Source organism: Rattus rattus, chromosome 2 (assembly GCF_011064425.1).
Source record: "Rattus rattus isolate New Zealand chromosome 2, Rrattus_CSIRO_v1, whole genome shotgun sequence".
In the NCBI taxonomy this organism is placed as follows: Eukaryota; Metazoa; Chordata; class Mammalia; order Rodentia; family Muridae; genus Rattus; species Rattus rattus.
The window spans coordinates 97331460-97350796 of NC_046155.1; the positions used below are offsets into that span (position 1 = coordinate 97331460).

The 19337-nt window shown below is 43.7% G+C and overlaps 1 protein-coding gene across 1 annotated transcript in view; it reads right to left on the reverse strand.

Annotated features, from left to right (window-relative positions):
- The window catches only part of Uvrag (UV radiation resistance associated), a 257601-nt gene that overhangs the window by 171446 nt on the left and 66818 nt on the right, over window positions 1-19337 (reverse strand). The window contains exon 6 of the mRNA XM_032893006.1: window positions 9176-9258. Coding sequence (XP_032748897.1) covers window positions 9176-9258 — 83 coding nt within the window. The remainder of the gene's footprint in view (window positions 1-9175; window positions 9259-19337) is intronic.

The window sequence follows — 19337 nt, forward strand, 5'->3', positions numbered from 1 at the left end:
GCATTCAAACAAGACAACCTATTGGCTATATCTGTTCTTGAAACAAACCAAGCTCCCTCCCTCCCACCCAGGTCTTTGATACCTGTGATCACTCCTCTCTGGAACGCTCTTCCTCCAGATGCCCACTCCACTTGCTGCCTTATCTTTTTCAAGTCTTCTTGTTCAATTTTTTCCTCTGTGACCCTCCATCCTCAGCATTCCCCATTCCTGCCCCAGTTTTGCTCTGTCCCTGACAACCAGGGGAAAAATAAAAAACTACCCAAAAGTCGTCTGTTTATTTCCCAGTGCCATGCAACATCTGTGAAGATAGAACTTATATCTCATCTTCCAGAGATGGGATCTGGTACACCTCAGACACCAGCACATATGGGCATCAGAACGCTCATTCTCAGGGACAGTATACCTCCAAGATGTATCCCTTCCTAAGGAGCTCAAAAACCTACAAATGTAAGAAGTAAGAAAGAAAATGAAATCAGAACCTTTGGCTCTGGCCCAGTGCCACCTTTAGTGAGTCATTCCCAGTGCTGAGCCTCAATTTTCTGAGATTTAAAGATTTAAAAAAAAAAAAGTGTGTGTCCGGGGGGTGGGGGGATCCCCTTCTCAGAGTGAATAATACAAAGCACAGGTGACTTCCCTGGCAGAGAATACTTCGCCAACAGATGTTCACTTTATTGTTATCCACCAAATTAACCAAACAACTGCTTAACAACAGCCAAGTGTATTCTCAAAGCTGCTCCTTCTCTGGGCTAAATGTCCTCTATTCCAACTGGTCCTTATAAGACAACTTTAAAATGGCCATGATGCTGGCCACCTCCCTGGCTTTTTCTCATCAAAGTAAACTAGCACCCAGGCAGAAGATTCCAAATATGATCTAATGGCTGCAGCCCAACAGCCCATAGCCTACCTCATCTGCACAATATATTCTCATCAACACAACAACAATCTTAGCTCCTTCTTAAATGCTGCTGAGTCAACTGTTTCCTTATACAAAAGTTTTCATGAGCTCCAGTCTCCAGATAACTGTTTAACGCCAGCTCCACTCAGGTTCAAAGCTGACTCTGTCACTAGAATCAAATAATATTGGGGGAAACAAAGCAAAACAAAGAATGCTAATGTAAAAAACCATCTGACCTCCATGGTGAATGCAAGGAAGAGAGGCCTGGAAACAGGCAGGGTAGGGGAATGGAGTCAGTGTTAGATCATCCACACTGCCAGATAATGGTGAAGACAAACACACACAACACCATCCGTGGGTCAAGTACGCCATGGCGGGCACCAGCAGAGCCCATGTGAAAGTCTCCATGATATCAAGATTCCTGGCCCATTTTATGCTCAGCTGGATCCACCACCAAAGACATTTTCCTGAGAGGACTGACACTGAGTGGTCTGAAAGAATGAGAGAGAGAGAGAGAGAGAGAGAGAGAGAGAGAGAGAGAGAGAGAGAGAGAGATATCAAGAGAAAGAGACGTGTCCACACTAAAGGGAGAATCTACCAGTAAAGCCTTTATTACCTGCCCTTCTGGGCCCTCTGTGACTTCCTAAATGAATAACTTGGGACCAATGTGCTAAATTTCTCTGAGTTTTAGTTGCCTAATAATAAAACAGAATTATAACAGTAGCATGTCTATTATGATACTATAAAAATAAGTATGCAGAAGCTAAGGAGACGACTCAGCAGTTAAGAGCACTGGCTGTTTGTTAAGGGACTTATGTTTGGTTCCCAGCACCCACATCGCAGCTCACAAGCATCGTAACTCTAGTTCCAGGACATCTGATGTCCTCTTCTGGCTTTCCTGGGCACCAAGTATGCATATGGTATACATATAGACACTCACATACATTAAAAAAAAACTTAAAAAATAAGAGTATACAAACATTTTAGCACAGAATACTATTTGTATTCTAGATATCTGGATACTACTTTCTTTCCTTTTCTACTATGTAGGCCTTTAGCAGGGAAGAAAAATAAGTTTGATATGTCTAGAACATAAAATATTTAGAAATTATTACTAACTTTCAATGAATAAAAGACTGTTTGCTTGCTAGCCCTGGTAATCTCTAGAATCTAAGTCCCCAAAGTAGAACCTGGCTTATCTATGTGCATGGAGTGTTTCTAGTCATAAGGAGTTATTTGCAGGAACACAGTTATTATAAACACACTGTCAGGAGATAACAGGTTAAATGCTGATTTTCTTCAAAGGTGTGGCACTCACCTTTAGAACAACCATGGTACCGGGGCCCCGTGATAACCTGATGCAGATAAGGTATTAAGTCTTCCAAGGCCTCTGATATGTTCTCTTAATAAAACTGGATGTAAAAATCAAGTGATGGGTGGGGTGTGTTTAATGGTAACTGGTTATTTTCCTTGGCACAGACACAAGGGTGAAATCACTACCCCTTGGAAAGCTGCCGTAGAACATGCCTGGCACAGTGAAAATGAAGTTACAAGGCAGCCATGAAGGGTGGGATGGTGGAGCCTTAATTCCAAGTGACATCTTAAACAAAGTCACTCTGAGCAAAGTAACCCTGTGAACCCAAGCCAGGATGGGCGCAGAGGGAGCACGTTGGGCGGAAGACGATCCGCGTACTCAACTGCCTCTGATGGCGTTCTTCACCTCTTCACGCTCATCTTACGCCTCACTCACCCTTTTAATAACATCTGAAAATTAACATTTATGCTAAGCCAAGAATCCTTCACAGGGCTTTGGAATGACTTGTGGGATTAACCCTCCATGTTCCCACTCTCTACTGAACATCCAGTAAACCAAAGATCCCCTTGCCTCAGCTTCCCAAGAGCTGGCATTACAGGCGTGCTCCGCCATGCTCTTCAGACTACCCTCTCACTGACGACAACGTGCATCCCAAGAGAACCAAGAGAGAACTTGCCTCAGAAAACAAGAAGCCATGCCTGACAGTGCACACCAGGAAAAGGTGAGGAGGGGATGGAGATGATGAATGATTGGATATAGTAACTGAGAATAAGATTTCCTTAAAACTGTAGCGTTTTCTTATGGTAGCAATATGTACACACAACAGAAATTAAAGTTATAGCTAATATAAAATAGCAATATTTTATTCAATATATAAAATAAAATAATATACAAAAAGTCTAACATACTTAAGATCAAGTTTAATATAAAGGCAAGTGGTCACATGAAGAAAACGTCAAAATATTACTGAGGAAATGAGCAAAGTGGACCAACATAAAGACATGTCTTTGGTAGGAATTCTAACATAAGAATGATAATTCTCCCAAAGTTCATATGAAAATTCATTTAATCAAAATTTTCCATTAAAATTTTAATAAAGTTGATTTTCACTTTTAGAATAAACTTAAGGTAACACCACATATTGTTTGTGTCCTTGGAAGAATCATCTTAGAATGAAACCCAATACGTTCTTAAGACCCCTCTTCCAGGACTGTAGCACAGAAATAAAGGAACGAAAACCAAGGGTGTATATGTTACACACACACACACACACACACACACACACACCTCTGTTATACTAACTGCTTTATAAAACAAAACTGAAGTCACAATCTGGGAACAGGACAGGAGGGAGGCAGGAGGGTTGAAAGGCTGGGGAAGTGGTTAAAGAATGGGTTAGAGTCACCAGAGCACATCACACATCATATAGAATAGTTATAAAACTGCCTCAGAACAAAGCTAATTTTAAAAAAAGTAAACAACAAAACAATACAAAAAAGAGAAACTCATAGGCGAAGAGTTGACTAAAACAGCATATATGTCCACAAGATTATATTTACATTATTTACTTTGTCTTACACAACTGATATTTTAAAAGTTGTAATGGTATTTAAAGTAACTTTTTAAATGTTCTGTCCTTGATTCTTGGGTTGCATAAGTAACTTTTTTCCTTTTCACACTCATTGGTGTTTTGTGTGTAGATATGTCTGAGTGAGAGTGTCAAATCCCCTGGCACTGGAGTTACAGACAGTTGTGAGCTACCATGTGGGTGCTGGGAATCAAACCTGAGTCCTCTGGAAGAGAAGCCTGTGCTCTTAACGTCAGCCCCACAAAAGTAAACTGTTAAACGTAAGTGCGTGTGAAAATAAAACAGGACAATGGCGGGGATAAACGTCTTAGTCTCAGTGGGGACTGTTACTGAATCATTAAAAGGATGAGTTGGAAGGGCTTGCATATGCCATGGTGAACAGGAAACTGAGACGCAGAACCATTACTGTGTACATTTTCCATTCCAACTCTGTAAGTCAGTAATTAAAACCATATCCACACACAGTATCTCTGACACGCACAGGCCGTGGGAAAGACACAGACAGCTAGAGATGAGGCAGTGACTGCTGACACAGCGGATGTGTGACTGGGGATCACTTGGACGTGGGTTCTGTTTGGGTGGTTTTCTGGCAAAGAATGGGGAAGGGGGGTTAAAGAGGAAAACAGCCAAAAAGTAAAAGGAGGGACCACCTAAAATTACACTAACATTTATTAAAATCCTATTTCTACAATGTGTGTGTGCCTTTATGAAGATGAATACAAGCATATGTATCATATATGTAGACAGAAAAGGAGAAAATAAAAAAGAAATATGCTATTATATATAAATACAGCTTTTGTTTAACCCATGCTTGCACAGAATACCAATATTTCCATTCTGATTGAGAATCTTTCTGAAACGTATCCTGTCTCTGCTCTTCACAGGCTAAATAAGCAGCATTCGAGTCCACTGACCCTGATTCCAGAGCCATGGACCCTGACGGGAAAATGCACACACACTGGAACCTGCTTCGGCACCCATCTGTGGACCTGGACAAGTCTCTCCCCTGTGGCTCTCACACAAATGGCTGTGACCAAGGGTAAGCTACCACCTGCTTTGTGTTCCAACTTCCTCATCTATTAAAGAAAAAAAAGGAACAGGTTTCACCACAAAAGGAAGAGGAGTTGAGTTGTACTGCCCTCAAAGCTCAGCGCAGGCCAGGTGGTGCACGCCTTTAATCATATAGATATAGATATAGATATAGATATAGATATAGATATAGATATGGGGGGGCATGAAGATCAAAAGAGGCATAGGGTTCCCTAGAACTGAGTTACAGATGGTTGGCGTGAGCTACCATGTGGGTGCTAGAAAAATACCCAGGTCCTCTGCAGGAGCAAGAGCTGCTCTCCAACTACCTGAATTAAATTATTGTAAAATGCACAGCACCGCTTAAAAAAAAAAAAAAAAAAAAAAAAAAAAAAAACTGCAGCAAAAAGACTGTTCGGAGCCAAAGACATAACCCAGGAAGACAGGCAGAAGAACAGGGAAGGGTGACGTACAAGCCACCCAGAGAAGACTGGAGAGAGGTCAGAGACAACTGAGCCCCAGTGACGGAAGAATGCCAGGAAACAAAGATGACTCTGATCTCTAGAACCATGGTGCTGACCCCAAAGAAGAGAAAGAAGAGGGGCAGAGGGTAAAGCTGATGAGTGAATCTGGCCAGGCGGAGTGGAGGCTCCTCAAGGCCATGACTGTGAATGCCCAACAGCCCTGGTAAACACAGACGCACACACTGGAGTCCAAGGCAGGAATGAGGGAGCTAGACTGGGGCTTCTAGCATTCGGACAGGCGGGATGAAGCTGTGTGTGTGGAGCAGAGCTGGCAGGGGCAATAATACTGCAGAGTCCCTGGCACAGGAAGCTCAGACAATGAAGGGAGGCATGGCCAGGTGAGGAATCCCTCCCTCAAGAAGCTTTCAACGCTCAACATAAAGTCATGACTGACCGGGGAGAATGCAGCTAACTTTGAAAGCAGGAGTGAACCTAAGAATGGCAGGAAGGCAAAGGGGAAGATGATGCTAAGAGGAAAAGCCAGGGCACAAGCTCGAACTCAGACATCGAAGAGAAGAGCCGACAGTGAAGGCTGTGTACACCAGGTGCCCCGACTTGACATGGAAACTGCCTTGGGGATTTCTCACCCCTGTCCTCCACCCCTCCCAGCATTCCTAATTGGATGAGACAAATACCATCCCCATTTCCAAGACCAGCTTGGACCAAACAAAAGGGAAGGGTCCTACCCAGTCCTGCACCAGTCTACCAGTAACCCGAACTTTTAGTAGGAGGCCCTCGCAGAGGACCACAGCCAGTAACTGTGTCACTGCCGCTTTTTGTGTATTAACTTGGAAAAGATGAAGCACTTCAAAGGAGAAGAAAACCTACAATATGGCCCCCTCTTTACAAAGTATGAAGGGGTGAGGCTGAGGATGACACCCTGAAAGATCTTTTATCCTCAGAGAGTGGCAAGATTAGAGGTGACCCTGTGGCTCCTGTCTTATCCTTGGTCTATCCCACGATTGCACCAGGGATAGACTTCAAAACTGTATGCCTCACATGTGACCCTCACTCTTAACCCACTCAGTAACTCACTACCACCAGCAAGAAAAGCATTTAAAGGCAACACCAGCAAAATCCAGAGTTTCCCCCACCCCTGAGTTTTATCGAATTACCTATGCCCCTAAAACAAGAAAAGCTAGAGTTAGACAACTGCTTATTGAGTAGCATTTCACAACACCAATTCATGCTCTGCGGAAGCCCTCCCTCCAGCCACTTGCTCATCCAAATTGGAAAGTAACTGGAATTTCAAATGTCAGTTAAAGACCAACATTGACACCTTGTGGTGAGCATCCCAAAGTATGAAACACAAAAGCCAAATAGCTCCTGTGTTTACTGGAAAACAAATATAGTACAGGCTTGAAGCTGACTATACAGTCCAGGTTCCCTCAGAGTTAGGGGAAATGAGCAGTACAAAGCCTCCTAGCTGGTACAGGTTATTAATTAGCATACAATCCTTAAAAAGGCAATTGGGAGACTACTGTTCTCACTCTGAAGTAAAGGGCTGTTAAGGAATGCAGACAGTGTGAGTGGTGGTGGTGGTGGTGTTGTTGGAGGAGGAGGAGGAGGAAGAGGAGGAGACAGGGTCTCATGTAGTCCAGGATGGCCTAGAGTTCAAAGATAATGATAAGCTCTTGGTCCACCTACCTGTGCCACCTGAGACAGGATTAGAGACTTGAACATGTGCCCAGCTGTGGCTATGTTTTCAAATTATAAGCCAAGTAGCACAAATGTTATAAATCAAGAAGAAATAGGAAAGGAAAATATATTTTTAAAAATATCCCCATTCGGGATGTTAAGTGAGTAGAGAAAAGAACAAAGAAACACAGTCTGGGAGGAACAAGTTCCCGGCAAGCATTCCACATCTACCACAGCAGAGAGCTCCCGAGGGCAATGCTTTCAGCAGAGCAGACGGTGGATGCCTGCCACTGTCTGAAAGAAGCAGCAAGGTTCACATTGACAAGCACAGCTTAGAGTTTCTGGGTACAAGGTGATTCCTGAAGTGCATGTAGGTAATTAGATTGCTAAACAGACATTTAATCTGGCTCAGAAAAACTGAGTCTTGGGGCTGGCAAGAGGTCTCAGCTAACAGGATGTAACCACAGTAGTGAGGAAGAAAAGAAAGATCCCAGGAGCTCACTAACCAACAAGCCTGGCAAAGATGAAAGGCTGTGAGAGACCCTGCCTCAAGTAAGTAAGGTGGAAAGTCATGGGAGTAAAACATCCAGTGTCTTACTCTGACCTCTGTATGTGCATATTCCTCCTACATGTGTGTACTCGTGTGTGCATGCACAGACACACACACACACACACACACACACACACACACACACACACACCCCACACCCAAAAGTGAGTCTACATTGTTTTGTAGCAATGAATTACAATGGTAATTTTTTTAAAAAAAAACCTATAAACGATACAACTGAACACTACTTCTCCCACAAGAACCTGAAGAGTTAAGTGAACCAGAGTAAGCAGGACAATTGGAGCTTCTGGGGATTGAACTCTGTACCTCACACATGGCAGATGAGTGCTTTTTCACTGAGCTACACCTGCAGCCGTACTCACTGCCTTTCCCATGGTAACACATTTCTTTCCCTCCTATTCTCCTGCATAGCTTAGAGCTTCCAGCACCCTTTAGCACATCCTTTCCTCTCTGTTAACTATCCCAAGTGCTTCCTTTTCTCTTAGTTGGGGATTTTTCTTCTAGCTCTATTGTTTTCTCTCATAAGATCATATAATCTCATACTTAGAAAATACCTTTTTAGAAAATGCTCTTTCTATCATTTTACTAAGGAAAACAGAAGTCAGGAAATTGAGCAGTTTATTCACATGTCAACTATTCCTGGACACTCTACTCATCACTTATTACAACCCCAATTCAACAGACTCAAAAGAATGTTCATTCAATTAGTAAACCCTATCTGTTTACACATCCCAAGCAGTCAAACTGAAGATACCTCTCGGACACAGGTCAAAGGTCATCAAGCATATGTGGCAGCTTTAGGGTTGTTGTCCCACAAGAGTAATTTTCACAAGTCACATACCCAAACTCTATGTCATCAAATATACGATTCAAGGCTCACAAAGGAAAGGCCACTTGTATAATGTTTATAAAATAACCATTCCTCATGAATCCTTCTGGATTCTTCCACTAGAAGATCTATAGAGGATATGTAATGCTCTAAAATTTATGATGTGTTAAGTAAACACTAGAAAAATGCTACCCAAGTCAAATTTCCACTAGCACTCTGAGCTGAACAAAGGCTGAGTGTTGCGCTGACTATACTGGGAAATGTCCCCTGGGAAATGCCCCTGATAATCTACTACATGCTAAACTGAAGCAAAATTTTAAATCTTTCAAAATTAATCCCAAGCATTTCATATACATTCACATCCATACAGAGAGCTGGGGCATTCAAGCCTCTGAGCCTTGGATATCTGCAAAGCTCCTTTGGCCTGTCACATAGGCCTCTTAAGATGACAAGCAAGCCAAAAGCCTAAGCCACGCCTAGGACTGTTGGTGGGCTCTCCTGGGGCAGCATCGTCGATAAGCTCCGGTTATGTCCGTGCTCTGTTTTAAGGTCTGCACTTTCAGCTGCTCTCCCCACTACCCAAGGAGAGGAAATGGCTTTTCAAAGATTTTGTCAAGGAGATAAACTTAAATCACTGGAACAAGAGAATTTATGGAGCTTTCACTAAAAAATGCTAAGCCTGAGTGCTGGCTTCTCAAGCCCCAACACGTTCCCTCACACCTCAGCACCACAGATGTACAAGTGAGACATGTATCCAAATCCAGGAGACTCCAAGGAGTTTCTTACCGCAGCAAAGAAAACACATCATAGGAATTGCGAACACAGTTCTGGTCCACCTGAAGGAGGTTCTTCTGTGCATTTGGATGACCCTGAAAGACAATGGTGAAGAAAGTAAACAAAAGAAACAGAATCTATGCACAGATCAACCAACCATGTTTCCTCTCTCAGGATATGACATATCAAAGACCTGGGTCCACTTAAAATGTTAGAGACCCAAAAAGTATAATCTTGGTGGAGCCGCCATCAAACCTTTCAGATAAGTGGATTTAAAAATCAATTCCTTCTCACTTCTCCCACAGAACCAAACAGTTCTGGTTGAGGACTGTGGTTAACTTCCAAAGGACGGTTCAGAGTCCTTCAGGTCACTATGTGACTGCAAAAGGGTGTGCAAGTCTTTCCACTAGGCTGAGTCCCAACATCATGCTGTCTCTGGATGCCCAAGTCCTACTTGGGAATATAAGAAACCGTGTTCCTTGGGGTTGGGGATTTAGCTCAGTGGTAGAGCGCTTGCCTAGCAAGCGCAAGGCCCTGGGTTCAGTCCCCAGCTCCAAAAAAAAAAAAAAAGAAACCGTGTTCCCACCCACACAAACACCAAGAAAATAGCACAGTGACATAGGAATAAGACAGGTATCTCTGTTACTTAAGGAAGGCAGTATGAATTGTAGTTAATAGAAGACTGGGCATTGAGGTTGCAGCCATTGATCGGGTGCCTGCACAGCATGTGCAAAGCCCTGGATTCCATTAGCAGCACTCAGAAAACAGGATGTGGTGGTCTATGCATAACCCTGTCACTCAGTGGGTGGAGCCAGAAGGTTAGGGAGTGCAAGGTCATCCTTAGCTACACAGTAAGTCTAAGGCCAGTCGGAGCTATCTGGGGGCCTGAAAAAGACTCCGGACTCAGACTATCATGATTCTTTCAAACCCTTAATGTACCAGGTCTGTGACTGTCACCAATACCTTCTTAGACAACTGCTTTCTCTGAAACCCAGAAATGACAGTTGGGCACACCTCATAAATGTTATAAGAAAAGTTAATATTCCTAAAACAAGAGGCAAGCAAACACTAAGTATCTGCTATGACCAAAACATAGATTTTTTAATTAATAATAAATACTGGCAAGGATATGAGGTAAAAGGAATGTAAGTTAACACAGCCACTATGGAATTCCATGTGGACGTTTCAGAAAAGGGTAAAAATTTCTAGGAATACATGAGCTACCAAAAATGACTCAAGAAGAAACAGAAAATCAAAACAGACTTTTCATACATAAAGAAGTTAAATCGGTAATCATAAGACTATCAGGAGAACTAAATTAAAAGTTTAAAAGTGTGGAGGCAGGCAGACTTGACTAGTCAACCCTATAATTATTTAAAATAATATTAATAATAATACCAATGCAGCTCAAAGGGGAGAGAGGAGGGGATAAAAGGGACTTTTAAAGTCACTATGAGATCAATACCACTCAAAGCCAAATGAAATAGCATAAGGAAACCTTATGCTACTATACTTTATAAATACACACATACACTGAAATCTTCCATAAAATATTAGCAAAACTAATCTATCAGCATATTGGAAGGATGATTCATGTACTCTGGCAAGTGTTCCTGGATATATCCCCCAAGAAAGAAAGGATTTGTGTATCTGTGGGCACAGTAGCCTTATTCACAACTGCTAATGGGTGGAAATAACCCAACAGTTCACAGACAGAGGACAAGCAAAATGTGGGCCATTCATACACTCAGTTTCGAAAAATGGGAAAAAAAAAATCTAGCTCATAATCCAAACTAAGTTCTAGCCAGAACAATTAGGCAAGAAATACAAAGTATACCCAAATTGGAACAAAATAAAATAGAAAACATCTCATGTTCTGGAAACTGTCAAGGCAGCAACAATGTCCGAGGCCATTCACAGATTCAACACCTCTCTACCGAAATCCCATCTGCCTTTTCTACAGAAATAAGAAAGCCAATTTTCAATTCCCATAGACTCAGAAGAGGCTGACAGATGACAAAGAGATTGAAAAGAGCAAAAGAAGACTTAAACTGTCTGATTTCAAAACTTACCAGAGGGCAGTAGCAAGCAAAACAAGATGGTAAGAGCCGGAGGATGGCCAACGAAAGGAAGGAACAAAGCAGACTGAAGTGTAGAGATTAAACCTGAGTATGTGTGATCAACCAACACAACATACCAACAGCAAGGTGCCAGGGCTATGCAAGGCAGAAATAAGCTCCTCCCTCAGCAGACAGTGTTGGAACAACCGGGTGACCAGCAGCGCTGGTGCTAGAGAAACTCAAGGGAAGGCCAGTGAAGAGTCACTTCATCCCCATGAGGACACTGTAACAATGTAATAATTATTAACAGCCTGCACTAACAAGACGCAGAAGAACTAGAACCCTTACAGATCAGCGTTGTTGCCACCAAGGAGGATGTCTTAGTTAGGGTTTTACTTCTGTGAACAGACACCATGACCAAGGTAACTCTCATAAGGACAACATTTAATTGGGGCTGGTTTACAGGTTCAGAGGTTCAGTCCATTATCATCACAGTGGCAGCATGGCAGCATCCAGGCAGGCATGGTATAGTAGGAACTGAGGGTTCTATATCTTCATCTGAAGGCTGCTAGCAAAATACTGATTTCTAGGCAGCTAGGGTGAGGGTCTTAAGCTCGCACCCACAGTGATACACCTACTCCAATAAGGCCACACCTCCTAGTAGTGCCACTCCCTGGGCCAAACATACACAAAACATCACAGAGGAGAAGTTCCATAATGTCTCAAAATGTTAAAAGCTAGAACTAGAGAATAACAATATTTTATTTTGTCTTGTTTTGTTTTGCATTTTCCAGACAGGGTTTCTCTGTGTAACAGTCCTGGCTGTCCTGGAACTCACATTGTAGACCAGGCTAGCTTCAAACTCACAGAGATCCACCTGCTGAGATTAAAAATGAAAAAGCAATCTCCACCACTGCCTGGCAATAACAATCTTACTCCCAGGTTCTTACCAAAAAGAACTGAACACAGGCACTCAAGCAAGAATTTGCCCTCAAATGTTATCATAGTCAAAGGACAGAACAACCCAAATGTCCATCCAAGGCTAATGGATAAAGAAAGTGGGGTACATCCTCAGAAAGATTAAGTGCTATATATAATATGTAGATAATATGCAAATATAAAAACATGCTAAATGAAAACTGCTAAACCCAAAAGATCACACACTGTGTGCACCCACTGACATGGAACATACAGATTACGTGAATCTGTAAAGACCGAAAGCAGACTGAGAGCTACTGGAGGTGGGGCATGGAGAAAGGCACACTGACGTACCTAGTTTTCTTTACAATTAACTTTTACTGATGTCTGTGTGTTTGTGTGCATGTGAGTGCAGGTGCGTGCAGAAGACGGCACTGGGTCTGGAGCTGGAGTTATAAACAGTTGTAAGCTATCTGACTTGGGAACCGAACTCACATCCTCTGTAAGTAAAAGCAGGAAGCATTCTCAACCACTGAGCTATCACTCCAGCCCCCTGGGTTTTCTTTAGGATAATAAAGTGCTTGTCAACTTGATAGACAGCAGGTACATGAGCAGCTCTTAAATCTTAAAAGACCTGGCCATGAAATAATGCCCTTAGCATGATGGCGAGAAGATAAGGAGAAACTGGACAGACAGGAGACTATGCTAGAAAATAACTTCATTTTCTTATTTCATCTAAAAAGCTGCCATGTGTTTTTTGTAGTTATTAAAGATCATCCAGGGGCTGGAGCAGTAAGCCCAGGAGTTAAGAGTACTTGCTGCTCTTGTAGAGGACCTGGATTTGATTTCTAGTGCCCACATGGTTGGCTTACAAACATCTATAACCCGAGTTCCAGGGAATCCAGCCGGCACATCTGTATTGTACATAAATGCAGGCTTGCAAAATATCCATACACATAAAGTAAAATAAATAAATTTAATATTTTTTTTAGCCATTCAAGCCAGCTATGGTGACACAGTAACTAATTGAAACCCCATCACTTAGGAGGCGGAGACAGAACTTGAAGCGTAAGGCCAGCTTGGGTGACCTCTGTATACAAAGTAAAATAAGGAGCCATGAGGATGGTTGAGCCAGGAATTGCTCGCCTAGTGCTGGTGTAAAAGCCTGGTGCGGCCATGTGGATTTGTTAATGCCAGCACAAGTAAAGTAGCAACAGGAGGATCCGGGAGGTTTTCTGGCCAGCCAGCCTACCTGAATCTGTGAGCACTAAGTTTAGTGACAGACCTTGTCAAAAGATAAGATGAAAACTGACTGAGGAAGACCCTGGTATCAATCTCTGGACTCCACATGCATATGCACATATAACCCCACTCACGAGTGAACACACACACAATTTAAATCTACATGTGTTAAACACACACCTACAAGCAACACTGGTAACAGGGAGGGAACACTGAACTGAAAGGCTGCAGCCAGGCTTTAGCCTACTCTGCCCATCAGGTAAGGAAGAAAATCGTTTAGCTCCTCTCATCCTCAGTATCTGTAACTATAAAATGAGACAACTACTAAAAGCATCAATGAAACAAGAACGCTTATGCAGAGAGTCCTGTTTCAGAGCCAGTGCTGCTGGTTAAATGTGGCTGTGGGAAACGCTCACACTTGCTGCTGATACTCGCAAGCCCAATGGTGCTATTCTTAGCCCCACTTTAAAGGTGAAGAAACTGAGACACAGGGGGATTAAGGGGAAGAGCCACACAGTCTGGTTCACAGCCCCTGCTCTTAAGGACCATGGTAAACTCGGTGATCTCCCAGACCTTTTCTGGTTCTAAAATTCTCAGGCTACGGACATTTAAAGCAGCTTAAGGACATTATGAAGCCCTTTGACTTCAGCCTGCACTTAGCAATTAACATTCTTCAAACATGCCACGAGACTCACTCTGGACAACTAACTGACCACTGTGCGATCTGCCAGGCTCTGGTGAGGGTTCTAATGGAAAGAACTGGCTCGTTTGTATCTGGCTATCTGTGGAAGATAGTGCCAAGTGCCAAAGAGCCCAGGAAAGATTTGCACACCACTCAAACCCTTCTGAAGCCAGGCCTAAGGATTTCCTTCCACCGACGGAGGGAATCTCTCTGCCTGGAGAGGGTCTAGTAGACTGTTAGGGAAGCAGACAGTTCCACATCTCCAGCAGCAGCCGCTCAGGCAGATCAGGTGTATTTCTAGATTAGTGGTCAGTGGACTTCTTCCATAAAGGGTCAGAGGGTATTTTTGAGGCTGGGAATACAGCTAAGTGGCAGATGAGGCCTGAGTTGGATCCCCAGTACTGAGGCTGGGGTCATGGGGCACAGCCAAAACTCTGTGTTTCAGCTTTGCACAGATACCTGTCATATCTGGAGCACACTCTTACTTGCTTCCTCTTTCAAATTCTTGAAAATGTAAAAACAAATTATTGTTGGTTTACAGAGCACACAAAATGTAAGCTATGTTACTACCCCCAGCAAGGTCACCTTGAAAAACATGAGCTGTCTTAGCCCTCATCATCCTTTCAAATACAAAAGCAATATAGAAATAGCCCACTTGCTGGCATGGTGACACACGCCTTTAATCCTAGCATGTGGGAGGCAGAGGCAGCTGAGTCTCTGTGAGGTTTGGGGCCAGCCTGGTCTACATAGTAAGTTCCAGGACAGCCAGAGCTACATAATAAGATCCTGTCTTGAAAAAATTAAAATAAATAAATAAATAAATAAATATATTTTTTAAAAGGAAAGAAAGGAAGGAAGGAAGGAAGGAAGAAAAGAATTCTCTTGGTAAGAGGAGTATTTGTAAAGCCAATCAGTTTACATGTTCCTTTACTCATTAATTAGGTGTATTAAACATTAGGCTTGTTTCTCACTATCCTCAGAAAGCGTGTATGCCAGTTAAAGGGCCAGACGAAATAAATAAATACAGGAGTCATAAGAACAGCTTAAAGTCGAAGAAGCTACACAGGGGTTCTGATGTGGTGAGGATTCCATCTAGCAAGCACAGATCATCAAAGGCTGCGGGGCTGGCAGTCTTTGGAGTGGGTTCAGTGGTCCTGAGAAGCTGAATGGCAGGAAGGAAAGGCCCACCTAGACTGCACACCTTCAGCCAAAGCAGGGCAGCGGGGGACATAGCTGCATTCAGACAGAATCAAATCGTGTCCTGATTTGTTCAGCTTCAGGGCCATGGAAATTATTTGGAACTCTGGCGATGAAAGTGACGGGAGACACAGCTGAGTAAGTAGGTTGGGAGCCCTGACACCAGGCCAAAAATGCAGACAACTTATAGGCATCAAAGCCTCAGGAAGGGTTTCTAACACTGCGGTGTGACTACGGAGCTGTGTATAATAAAGGTTACTTTGGAAGGACTCATGTGAGGAGCTGGCAGAGGCAGAATGAGCAACTACAGTTGGCTGACTGCTATAAAAGTCCAGGGGCAGGAAGATGGCTCAGAACATGAGGTGGAGAGTGACTGGGAAGGCACTCGGCCTCGCCAGAGACACTTGCCATTTCTCAGTTTCAACCTGGCCAGCTCTGGAAAGCACATTAGTCCATGCAAATGCGCACATGGGACCCAGGCTGTCTGTGAATTCAAAACATAGCTATTTTAGGAGCAGCCATGTTTGTATACACACACAAACATGTACATATGCCACACAGAGAGACAAGTACATACATACACACACATACTGCAGATGTACTGAGAGCTCTGACTCAGCAGCAGTGGGAAAGAAGGGGTGGGGAGGGAGGGACAGGGACTGAAGCTAGGGTGGAGCACAATGCAGGGAGTCAGAATGGGACACACAGGGCAGATGACAATTTCCTCTGTATAACTTTTAAGCAAAGAAATAAAGTATGCCATGGCATGATTAAAAGGATGTGGTGAGCAAGACAGAGCAGACAGGAGCAGCAGAGTCCACAGGAACCGATGCAGGAGTCTAGCCGTCTAGAGGCAGCTGGTGGATTATAGAATGGAGATGGGAAAGAAGCCAGGCAGACCAGAGCTGCTTCAAAGGACCTAGTGGCTGCGTGAATGAGCAGACGAAGGGAGGGAGGGAGGGAGAGAAGAAGGGAAAGAGGGGGAGAGAGAGAAAACCTCACTAGAGACAACTATATAGTTAATGAAATTGTGGAAAATTCAACAAAAAAGTACATCTGGAAGCTGAAAAAGAACTCCCGTTACAGTGTGATAATAATTTGGAAACAAGTGTCTACAAGAAATGGTCAGAAACCACTGAGTAAAACAGATTGAATTCTAGGAAAGAAGCTTCACAACTGCTGATGCCAAGCAGTCCACTCCATCAGGACTCCTCCAGGGGTCCCTACCATAGACCACCATCCACTCTCAGCAAGCATTTGCTAAGCCATGACTACAGGCCAGGAGCAATGCTATACAAGCAATAGGCTATACCAGAGGCAGACACTTGCCCTGGCTTCATACACATGATGGTCAGACAAAAAGAGATGAGACAACAGGCAACCAGGACATCACAGTAAGGGTGCTGAGGGAAATGCTAGGTATCATGGGAGCATAAGAAGAACTGTCCTGGTGAAATGGGTCTAAGTGATAAGAACAAATTTTGCCATGAGAAAATGTTTTAAAAGGGTTTAGAAAGAAAAAATCAGATCTTGGCAAGCCATTAATTATTGAAGACAGAGATGCTACTGCCTAGATTTGAAACAAGAAATTGCATTACCATCTTAGAAATGGGGGAAAAGAGACCCATGGTAGACACTGGCAGGCTCCATCAGTACTGGTTCAAAGAAAAACTGAAGGACAACCCTGTGACCTGGGAAAGACGAGGATTACTATTGGACTAAGGATCGTAGTGGGAGATGGGAGATGGGAGATGGGAGAAAGCCTGCTCAATTTGGGCCAGGAGGGTGCACCAGTTTCTGAAGCACCTGACCAAAGTCCAGTTGGGCAGGAAGGAGCCTTGCGGGGAGACTTGGGAGGAGGGGTTGCTAAAAGGACCAGAGTTGTACTCCTAGCACCGGACCAAACCTCAAAAGCACCTGATACTCTAAGCTCTGCGGAACCTAACACACACACACACACACACACACACACACACACACACACACATATACACACGCACATGCACACATAGACACACACATGCACACACACAGACACACACACACAGACACACAGACACACACACACACATACACACACACACACACACACACACACATACACACACACAGACACACACACACAGATACACACACACACACACACACACAGACAGACACACAGACACACACACACAGATACATACACACACAGACACACACAGACACACACAGACACACACACACACAGATACACATACACACACACAGACACACACAGACACACACACAGACACACACACATACACCAGCACACAAATAAACAAAGTTTTACAAGTTCGGATACAGTGTGCTAAGGAGAACAAGAGTCTGGCAGAGCCTGAGGCCAGGGTAATCGATCCACTGTAGGTTTCCAGCATAAGCAAGCACCGATGTCCGCACACTGTCTTTTCGTGGCAAGTGAGCTTCGCACAGCCCAGTCTCACCAACCAGGACAGAATAAGAAATCAGATGGGCAAGAAGAACAAAAAGACACAAAACAAAGCTGGTGGCTTGTCCCACAGATGGGGAAGTGTCCTTTCTATGGTTACAGTATGTGGGTTACAGTATGCATGCGATGGCTACCTGCTGAATCCACAGACAGCCTGGGTTCCATGTGCACATTTGCATGGACACTAATGCGCTTTCAAGTGCTGGCCAAGTTGAAACTGAGGAGAACGGCAAGTGTCTCTGCTAAGCATCCGCAGGCCTTGGACACCCTCTGCCTGGGCTCTGATGAAGCCCAGATGCTGAGCCGTTAAAGGGGGAGGGGGAGACCTCTTCTAAGACACTGAGCTCAATATGGACACCCTCCTGCCCCCAATCTGGCCATAGTTTCAGACATGCTTTTCCTCCCTCTCTTGAAACAGTGAGGAGCACTGTGTAATAAGAACAGCACTGTAAGCAAAGACACCACTGCTTTTTAAAAAATACTCAAAGCAACAAGAAAGGTGCTTGTTCTCACTTTTAAAGACATCACAACTCTAAACACTACAACAGAAAGTAGAGTAAGGGTCTCAGTGTTACTACTTCCAGAAGGACAGGAGGGTCCTGCTGGGGTGGCCATCTCTGGAGTGTGATGTCTATTTACAGCAGGGCTGAGCAGACGCAAAAGGAATATGACTCAAGTGGACTTCATTCATTCCTGGAAAAATGTGCACCAAGCAGAGAAAACACTAGATTCTGAGACCATGCAAGTGAGACATAGGGCTGGGGAGACCCCTGGCCAGTAAGTGCTGGCTGGGCATGCATGAGGTCTTGTTCAGTGGAAGCCAGGCACAGCTGCCTGTGTCTGTAACGGGTCTTGGGGTGCTGAGGTAGGTGGATCTCTGCCAGCCTAGCCAAACCAATGAACTCTGGGTTCAGTGAGAGACTGGGTCCCTGATGATGACAACAATAATGGAGAGAACAGTGAAATAAGACACTAGCTTCCATACCTATACATGCACATGTGTATACATAGACACACAAAGACACACACAGGCAAGCACACATGGGAGCTTCTACATTAAAGGCAGAAAGAGTACTTACAGAATCTACTGTAACCGGGAAAGGACAGCAGCCGTGAGGGAGAAGGAGCGTGTGCAGCAGTGGCAGTGGCTAACTGTCAGCGCTGGACAGAGTAAGGGGCTGCCAGCCTGTAGAGAAGCTTGAACTGCACTGACTTTCAGAGTTAAGAATGTCCTCATTCCAAATCTAATCTAAAAGAGAATAAGGATTTTTAAACAGACAAAAGGCTCAGCTCTGAGTCTGTGGCGGACAAACCTCAAGCTAATGGTGACCACCTCTAAAGAAGCTAGAGCGTCTCGATGAAGTGTCACGCTTGGCTTTCCATCTCCTGGTCTAAAAACTCTCAAAAGCTCAAAAAGTATGCTAAAAAGACAAGAGCCTCCAAATTCATAACAGGAAATGTGGCCTTTTCCCAGGTTATTTTCTGGCTTCAATGAAGGCAGAGAATGGGGACCACACTGTAGCAGAAGGATTTATAAATATAAATTACAGGATAAGACTATTTTCCAAACATCTGTCAAAAAAGTTAATTTGATCCAAGAAAAAA